This window comes from Oncorhynchus mykiss, chromosome 2 (genome assembly GCF_013265735.2).
Source record: "Oncorhynchus mykiss isolate Arlee chromosome 2, USDA_OmykA_1.1, whole genome shotgun sequence".
Classification (NCBI taxonomy): domain Eukaryota; kingdom Metazoa; phylum Chordata; class Actinopteri; order Salmoniformes; family Salmonidae; genus Oncorhynchus; species Oncorhynchus mykiss.
Genome location: NC_048566.1, coordinates 1,896,418 through 1,906,679, shown reverse-complemented (window position 1 = coordinate 1,906,679; position 10,262 = coordinate 1,896,418). Strand labels below are relative to the sequence as shown.

At 40.3% G+C, this 10,262-nt stretch overlaps 1 protein-coding gene across 5 annotated transcripts in view; it reads right to left on the bottom strand.

The window, feature by feature from the left end:
* Positions 1-5,231: 5,231 nt before the first annotated feature.
* The window catches only part of LOC110511503 (doublecortin domain-containing protein 2-like), a 36,084-nt gene continuing 31,053 nt past the window's right edge, over positions 5,232-10,262 (bottom strand). Inside the window, exons 8-10 of one of the 5 annotated variants that reach the window (XM_036935178.1) lie at positions 6,209-6,537; positions 5,807-6,002; positions 5,232-5,638 (exon numbers count right to left, since the gene is read on the bottom strand). In XM_036935178.1, the coding sequence (XP_036791073.1) occupies positions 5,268-5,638; positions 5,807-6,002; positions 6,209-6,537 (896 nt within the window). In that variant the 3' untranslated portion in view covers positions 5,232-5,267. Of the gene's footprint in view, positions 6,003-6,208; positions 6,538-10,262 lie in introns of all 5 variants that reach the window. The other 4 variants (XM_036935163.1, XM_036935165.1, XM_036935173.1 and 1 more) reach the window with 4 other exon arrangements.

Sequence of the window (10,262 nt, the reverse complement as noted above, 5' to 3'; positions counted from 1 at the left end):
TGATACAGTGAATGAATCTGTCTGTAAACAATTATTGGAAAAATGACGCACAAAGTAGATGTCTTAACCAACTTTCCAAAACTATAGTTTGTTAATTAACAAGAAATTTGTGGAGTGGTTGAAAAACTAATTTTAATAACTCCAACCTAAGTGTATGTAAACTTCCGACTTCAACTGTATATACTGAACTAAAATATATATATACTGAACTGAAATATATATAGACTCTGAACAAAAATATATATACAGTACCAGTCAAAAACGTGGACACACCTACTCATTCCAGGGTTTTTCTTTATTTTTACTATTTTCTACATTGTAGAATAATAGTGAAGACATCAACACTATGAAATAACACATATGGAATCATGTAGTAACCAAGAAAAAGTGTTAAACAAATCCAAATATATTTTATATTTGAGATTTTTCAAAGTAGCCACCCTTTGATGACAGCTTTGCACACGCTTGGCATTCTCTCAACCAGCTTCATGAGGTAGTCACCTGGAATGCATTTCAACCATGTTAAAAGTTCATTTGTGGAATTTCTTTCCTTCTTAATGCATTTGAGCCAATCAGTTGTGTTGTGACAAGGTAGGGGTGGTATACAGAATATAGCCCTATTTGGTAAAAGACCAAGTCCATAATATGGCAAGAACAGCTCAAATAAGCAAAGAGAAACGACAGTCCATCATTACTTTAAGACATGAAGGTCAGTCAATGCGGACAATTTCAAGAACTTTTAAAGTTTCTTCAAGTGCAGTCGCAAAAACCATCCAACTCTATGATGAAACTGGCTCTCATGAGGACCGCCACAGGAAAGGAAGACTCAGAATTACCTCTGCTGCATAGGATAAGTTTATTAGAGTTACCAGACTCAGAAATTGCAACCCAAATAAATGCTTCACAGAGTTCAAGTAACAGACACATCTCAACATCAACTGTTAAGAGGAGACTGCGTGAATCAGGCCTTAATGGTCGAATTGCTGCAAAGAAACCACTACTAAAGGACACCAATAATAAGAAGAGACTTGCTTGGGCAAAGAAACACGAGCAATGGACATTAGACCGGTGGATATCTGTCCTTTGGTCTGATGAGTCCAAATTTGAGATTTTTGGTTCCGTTGTGAGACGCAGAGTAGGTGAACGGATGATCTCCGCATGTGTGGTTCCCACCATGAAGCATGGAGGAGGACGTGTGATGGTGTGGGGGTGCTTTGTTGGTGACACTGTCAGTGATTTATTTAGAATTCAAGGCACACTTAACCAGCATGGCTACCACAGCATTCTGCAGCAATACGTCATCCCATCTGGTTTGGGCTTAGTGGGACTACCATTTGTTTTTCAACAGGACAATGACCCAACACACCTCCAGGCGGTGTAAGGGCTATTTGACCAAGAAGGAGAGTGATGGAGTGCTGCATCAGATGACCTGGCCTCCACAATCACCCGACCTCAACCCAATTGAGATGGTTTGGGATGACTTGGACCACAGAGTGAAGGAAAAGCAGCCAACAAGTGCTCAACATATGTGGGAACTCCTTCAAGACTGTTGGAAAAGCATTCCAGGTGAATCTGGTTGAGAGAATGCCAAGAATGTGCAAACATTTCATCAAGGCAAAGGGTGGCTACTTTGAAGAATCTCAAATATAACACTTTTTTTGGTGCTGAGGAGTATATCTGTCTGTAAGAAAGCCCTTTTGAGGGGAAAAACACATTATGATTGGCTGAGCCTGCCCTCCCAGACCCACACATGGCTGTGTCCCTGCCGAGTCATGTGAAATCCATAGATTAGGGTCTAATGAATTTAATTCAGTTGACTGATTTCCTTATATGAATTGTAACTCAGCAAAATCTTTGAAATTGTTGCAAGTTGTTATATAATTTTTATTCAGTATAGATTAAGGTGTTTTATTTTATTGTTAAGCCCATAACCATGTGTATGAGGTTTATACTTTTGTTTCAAAGTAGATTTGTTTAAGACTACCCAGAACCACTCTGTGTGACCCGGATTTAGCCCACTGCAGTACGAAGGTTCAAAGGTGAACTTGTGTTATTTGTCAATTATAAATAATTTCAATACATACTCATATTTTTTTTATTAGTTTCAGTTTATTCAATTTCTGTTTACAAGACGGTTTCAGAGAACAGATGATCTTTTACAGGGTGACGCACCACGGTGTGGTACAGCGTTGCAGAAACAGACACATGTACAGTATTGTCTTGTTTAGTTCTTATTGCTTGATGAGGTACTGTATTGCATGTTGCAGCTTATTCATAATACTAACTACTATATGGTAAAACATTGGCAAAACATACAGATTGTAATAGCATAAGCAGACCTGTTTTCAGACATATTAAGAAACAAAGAATATGTACATATACACTAAGGCAGAAATCTCTCTCTCCTCTTCTCTCGCTCTCTCACCCCTCCTCTTCTCTCTCTCTCTCATCTCTCTCCATCTCTCTCCCCTCCTCTCTCTGTATCTCTCTCTCCTCTCTCCATATCTCTCACCCCTCCTCTTCTCTCTCGCTCTCTCTCTCTCCCCTCCCCTCTCTCCAACTCTCTGTATCTCTCTCCCCTCCTCTCTCTCTCTCTCTCCTCTTCTCTCTCTCTCTCCCCCCTCCTCTCTCCATCTCTCTGTATCTCTCTCTCCCTCTCTCTCTCCTCTTCTCCCCTCTCTCTCTCTCTCTGTATCTCTCCCCCCACCTCTCTCTCTCTGTATCCCCCCCTCTCTCTCTGTATCTCCCCCCCCCCCATCTCTCTCTCTGTATCCCCTCCCCCCCCCATCTCTCTCTCTCTCCTTCATATCATTCAGAGTACAGAACATGATGTCACAGTAGAAGCCTGTAACAGACCCATCTCTCTGAAGACTACAGTGTTTCCTTTTAACAGTGTTTCCAACAGATAATAAATAACCACTCGGAAACTATTTGAACTTCAGTCATTTATCATCAGTCACTACTTAATTACCATTTAAGAATAATGAGTTCCCAGAGATGTTACATGGTAATTTGATGTGAAAAAAAAGGCACAGTGTAACTGTTATGACAGCTGTCGGATCCTCTTCCCACTGGTGATTTATACTATACTTCAAATAGAAACTCCCCTATAGCTGTGTATCCCTATGTAACTAAACAACCAGTCACATATAATCCCATATATAATCCCACATATAATCCCACATATAACCCCACATATAATCCCACATATAATCCCACATATAACCCCACATATAACCCCACATATAATCCCATATATAATCCCATATATAACCCCACATATAATCCCACATATAATCCCACATATAATCCCACATATAATCCCACATATAATCCCACATATAACCCCACATATAACCCCACATATAATCCCACATATAACCCCACATATAATCCCACATATAATCCCACATATAATCCCACATATAACCCCACATATAATCCCATATGATATCCCACATATAACCCCATATATAACCCCACATATAATCCCATATGATATCCCACATATAACCCCACATACAATCCCACATATAACCCCACATATAACCCCACATATAATCCCACATATAACCCCACATATAACCCCACATATAATCCCACATATAACCCCACATATAACCCCACATATAACCCCACATATAATCCCACATATAATCCCACATATAACCCCACATATAATCCCACATATAATCCCACATATAAACCCACATATAATCCCACATATAATCCCACATATAATCCCACATATAATCCCACATATAATCCCACATATAACCCCACATATAATCCCACATATAACCCCACATATAATCCCACATATAACCCCACACATAACCCCACACATAACCCAACATATAATCCCACATATAATCCCACATAATCCCACATATAACCCCACATATAATCCCACATATAACCCCACATATAATCCCACATATAATCCCACATATAACCCCACATATAATCCCATATGATATCCCACATATAACCCCACATATAATCCCACATATAATCCCACATATAATCCCATATGATATCCAGGATATTCCCTTCGAAGAACGTAAGAGAGGCACTTTGCTCAGCAGCACCACATTGTTAAGAAAAAAAAAATCCTGTTAATTAAGAAGCCTGATAATGTAATATTGTTTTGTTGTGGTGGATTATAATGATATTTTTCTTTGTTCCCTACATGCTAGTCTTGTCACCCTTCTCCCTTAAGGCTTTTCTTAAAACAACACTTCCAACTCGTCTTTGCTGCTTTGACTCTTCTCATTGGAACCTTTTACCTGGTCTCCGGTCTCTTTCCCTGTTTCTTCCTCTTCACTGGAATCAGATTCTGATGATTCTCCCTCCCCATTTCTCTCCTCTTTGTCACCCCCCCTCTCCTTTCTCCTTTGCAGACTTGTCTGTTTTGGTATCTTTAAAAAAGTAAAAAGTAGTTGCATCATCCTTCTCTCTCTTCACCTCTCTATCTTCTCCTGTCTCTGAAGGATCACCTCTCTATCTTCTTCTTCACTTCCTCCTCTGTCTCAGAATCTGTCTCAGTTCCAGGTTCCTTGTCTACTTCCTCCTCCCTCTGTCTCAGAATCTGTCTCAGTTCCAGGTTCCTTATCTACTTCCTCCCTCCTCTGTCTCAGAATCTGTCTCAGTTCCAGGTTCCTTATCTACTTCCTCCCTCCTCTGTCTCAGAATCTGTCTCAGTTCCAGGTTCCTTATCTACTTCCTCCCTCCTCTGTCTCAGAATCTGTCTCAGTTCCAGGTTCATTATCTACTTCCTCCCTCCTCTGTCTCAGAATCTGTCTCAGTTCCAGGTTCCTTATCTACTTCCTCCCTCCTCTGTCTCAGAATCTGTCTCAGTTCCAGGTTCCTTATCTACTGCCTCCCTCCTCTGTCTCAGAATCTGTCTCAGTTCCAGGTTCCTTGTCTACTTCCTCCCTCCTCTGTCTCAGAATCTGTCTCAGTTCCAGGTTCCTTATCTACTTCCTCCCTCCTCTGTCTCAGAATCTGTCTCAGTTCCAGGTTCCTTATCTACTTCCTCCCTCCTCTGTCTCAGAATCTGTCTCAGTTCCAGGTTCCTTGTCTACTTCCTCCTCATTTTTCTTTTCCACATGGTATGAATCATCTTGTCCTCCTCCATCCACTTTCTCTTTCTCCTATTTTCCATCTGTTGAAGATGGACCGTCATCCCCTGCTTCTCCAACCTCCTCAGCTTTATCCGGTGCCTCATCCTCCTTCTCTCTCTCTCTCCTTCCCCTCTCCAGCCTTCATTTCTTCAGGACCAGGTTCTCCAGACTTCCCTGTAGCTTGGTCTCCAGGCTCTTCTCACCAACCACACTGTCTGAGTCCTCCTCTGTGGTTTTAGTAATATCTTCCTTGTTATCACCTTGTTCCTCTGTGGTTTTAGTAATATCTTCGTTGTTATCACCTTGTTCCTCTGTGGTCTTAGTAATATCTTTGTTGTTATCACCTTGTTCCTCTGTGGTCTTAGTAATATCTTCGTTGTTATCACCTTGTTCCTCAGTGGTTTTAGTAATATCTTCGTTGTCATCACCTTGTTCCTCAGTGGTTTTAGTAATATCTTCGTTGTTATCACCTTGTTCCTCAGTGGTTTTAGTAATATCTTCGTTGTTATCACCTTGTTCCTCTGTGGTCTTAGTAATATCTACGTTGTTATCACCTTGTTCCTCTGTGGTCTTAGTAATATCTTCGTTGTTATCACCTTGTTTCTCTGTGGTTTTAGTAACATCTTCGTTGTTATCACCTTGTTCCTCTGTGGTTTTAGTAATATCTTCGTTGTTATCACCTTGTTCCTCTGTGGTAATCCTCTTAGTAATATCTTCGTTGTTATCACCTTGTTCCTCTGTGGTTTTAGTAACATCTTCCTTGTCATCACCTTGTTCCTCGGTGGAGTTCTCAGCTACTGCAGTCTCCTCCTCTTCACCTTTTTCTCCCTCTGGACTCTCCTCTGTGTCAGTAGATTTACTGTCCCCCGTTGGCTTCTGAAATTAATTTTACATTAGCAAATGAATATGATTCTATTATCGTAAGTCTTTCAGACGCAATATGTTGAACATTCAAACAGTTGGAATTGTATTTGAGCTATAGATAATATAGAAAATAATGTACACTTTTTTTATTAAAAGCCTGAAACTTGGTACAATTCTACAGTAGTAAGCAATATATGCAAGTGTGAGGTGTGTCTAACCTCTTCAGAGGTCAGGTCACTCTGTGGAGAGGTGTGATTAACCTCTTCAGAGGTCAGGTCACTCTGTGGAGAGGTGTGATTAACCTCTTCAGAGGTCAGGTCACTCTGTGGAGGGGTGTGTCTAACCTCTTCAGAGGTCAGGTCACTCTGTGGAGAGGTGTGTCTAACCTCTTCAGAGGTCTGGTCACTCTGTGGAGAGGTGTGTCTAACCTCTTCAGAGGTCAGGTCACTCTGTGGAGAGGTGTGTCTAACCTCTTCAGAGGTCAGGTCACTCTGTGGAGACTGGTCTGCATCCTCTAAAGGGCCTTCATCAGTCTGCACCTCCCCGTCTGCATCAGAGGAAGGAGGTGTTGCTATTAACCAGCCGTAGCACAACACTGACACCTCATGGTATTAACACAGACACAGACAGTACACATAGGGAACATTATTCATGGGGAAAACCAGCCCTTCAGACAGCACAGCTCATAGGACTAGATCACAAACAGAGTGTCAGGGCTGCCATTTGGGCTGAAAATAAGACCCTGGAATGTGGCTTTAAAAACATAGTATTTAGATTATATCTAAATATATATTAATAATGAGATCATATCTCATTATTATTAACATATATTTAGATATTATCTCATTATTAACATATATTTAGATATTATCTCATTATTAATAACATATATTTAGATATTATCTCATTATTAACATATATTTAGATATTATCTCATTATTAACATATATTTAGATATTATCTCATTATTAACATATATTTAGATATTATCTCATTATTAATAACATATATTTAGATATTATCTCATTATTAACATATATTTAGATATTATCTCATTATTAACATATATTTAGATATTATCTCATTATTAACATATATTTAGATATTATCTCATTATTAACATATATTTAGATATTATCTCGTTATTAGCATATATTTAGGTATTATCTCATTATTAATAACATATATTTAGATATTCTCATTATTATTAACATATATTTTGATATTATCTCATTATTTACATATATTTAGGTATTATCTCATTATTAATAACATATATGTAGATATTATCTCATTATTAACATATATTTAGATATTATCTCATTATTAACATATATTTAGATATTATCTCATTATTAACATATATTTAGATATTATCTCATTATTAACATATATTTAGCTCAGTAAAAAAAATAACATTTGCACACAGTTTTACAATTGCATTGACACTAATTCTAATTCTGTGTTTTTTGAGTAATTTGTTTAAGATTCGTACATAGAATAACATTAAAGGCTCTGATAAACTAGACAATTACATGCTTGTTTTGAGTACTTGATGAGCAAGGATTTTAATTATAACAGAGAAATGTAAAATAAATAAATGACCATCATAAAATTAAGTGTTACATATATTATTATTAAACACCCCAAAAAAATAAAAATAAGTCAAAACCAGTTTGACAAAAATGTTGCTTTGCAGATTAGACTAGATTACCAAAGGCATTTAATGCATTTTAAATGCTCCACTGATTGAAGTTTAGCAGCAAAGATGAGACAGCCACAGCAGTAATGGGTCTTCTTTGAATATTTTATGGAAATGTTTTTGCATTCATTAACACTAGCTATTCCTCCCAACCAACCACACAGACACACTGTAAAGCAGTAGAGTTAACATGACTACAAACTCTGAACATTTTAATGTGATTTAGTATGGGGAATGGAGGGGGAGGGGGGGGGGTGTCTCATAAAAATGCTAAATCAAATTAAATACAACATTTAAAAAATATATATCTCCCCTTCATTAAATCCATTAGATTTGGCTGGGCATTGAAGACTGGATGACTAGGTACTTTGGTGTCTGCTTCCCTCAGACAGACATAGAATGCGTTCCAAACGGCACCCTATTCCCTACATAGTTCACTACTTTTGACCAGGGCCCATTGGACTCTAGTCAAAAGTAGTGAACTATGTAGGGAAATAAGGGGTTGCGAATTGGGAAACAGACATACGGTTCCAACTACAGAGCTTCTCAGTGTAGTCAAGATATCAGACCCTGGCTAATTTACATAGCTGAGCTGCGCTGGTGAAGTCATTATCTGTTGAAAGCAGGGAATACCGGACAGGAGCCATATTCTGCTTATCTGCTAAATTGATGTCACTGTATTTCACTATGATATGAGCTACAGGGTTAATTTGGTTTTCGTAGGAAAACCTATGATAAAACTTTCTGTCGATCCTCAGTATATTTTGACAGTTAAAAGCAACAACAAAAAAAATGGTTTTAAAAAACAAACAAATTTCTCTGACAAACAAGACGGTTGTGTCAACAACACCCGAAAGAGCAGTTTAATGGAGATGAACAGGAAGTGTAATCCATTCCATTTCTTTACTAGGCTTTGGTGTTACTTTAGTTTCCTTGTCTAATGCCTTTAACCACACCGCCAGGTAGCAAACAAGACGGTTGAAAACCCCTGAAGACACCACCGAGACAACCACTACTCTTAACACCACCGCCAGGTAGCAAACAAGACGGTTGAAAACACCTGACGGCATCACCGAGACAACCACTGCTCTTAACACCACCGCCAGGTAGCAAACAAGACGGTTGAAAACACCTGACGGCATCACCGAGACAACCACTGCTCTTAACACCACCAGGTAGCAAACAAGACGGTTGAAAACACCTGAAGACACCACCGAGACAACCACTACTCTTAACACCACCGCCAGGTAGCAAACAAGACGGTTGAAAACACCTGACGGCATCACCGAGACAACCACTACTCTTAACACCACCGCCAGGTAGCAAACAAGACGGTTGAAAACGCCTGACGGCATCACCGAGACAACCACTGCTCTTAACACCACCGCCAGGTAGCAAACAAGACGGTTGAAAACACCTGACGGCATCACCGAGACAACCACTACTCTTAACACCACCAGGAGTTACCAGATCAGCGTGACAGGCAAACCTCTAGTCTCTTAATCCCCTAACCGACCTTCAAAGGGTCATCAGAAACCTTTGCTTTCTGAATGGAGAGATGAAGGGGATCACATTAAGTCCTGTTTTCTGTCTGCCATGTTGTCTAACGTCTAAGACACTCCTCACTGTAACATGTAACAGCAACACTAATGGCACCGGATTCACTATATAGTGCACTACTTCTGAGCTGGGCCCATAGGGCTCTGGTTGAAAGAAGTGCACTAGGTAAGGAATAGGGTGCCATTTGGGAAACTCAAGTTTCTCCTGCTGTACTGGGGGACTCAGCCTAGCTAACTCAATGACTGCTAGCTACTGTTCTCCTGATGTACTGGGGGACTCAGCCTAGCTAACTCAATGACTGCTAGCTACTGTTCTCCTGATGTACTGGGGGACTCAGCCTAGCTAACTCAATGACTGCTAGCTACTGTTCTCCTGATGTACTGGGGGACTCAGCCTAGCTAACTCAAAGACTGCTAGCTACTGTTCTCCTGCTGTACTGGGGGACTCAGCCTAGCTAACTCAAAGACTGCTAGCTACTGCCTACACTCTGACTACACCCTGCCTACTGTACACTGACTAACCCTGCCTACTGTACACTGACTACACCCTGCCTACAGCACACTGACTACACCCTGCCCACTGTACACTGACTACATCCTGTCTACTGTACACTGACTACACCCTGCCTACTGTACACTGACTACACCTGCCTACTGTACACTGACTACACCCTGCCTACTGTACACTGACTACACCATGCCCACTGTACACTGCCTACATCCTGTCTACTGTACACCGACTACACCCTGCCTACTGTACACCGACTACACGCTGCCTACTGCACACTGACTACACCTTGCATACTGTACACTCTGACTACATCCTGCATACTATACACAATGACTACACCCTGCCCACTGTACACTGACTACACCCTGCTACTGTACACTGACTACACCCTGCCTACTGTCCACTGACTACACCCTGCCTACTGTACACTGACTACACCCTGCCTACTGTACACTGACTACACCCTGCCTACTGCACACTGCCTACACCCTGCCTACTGC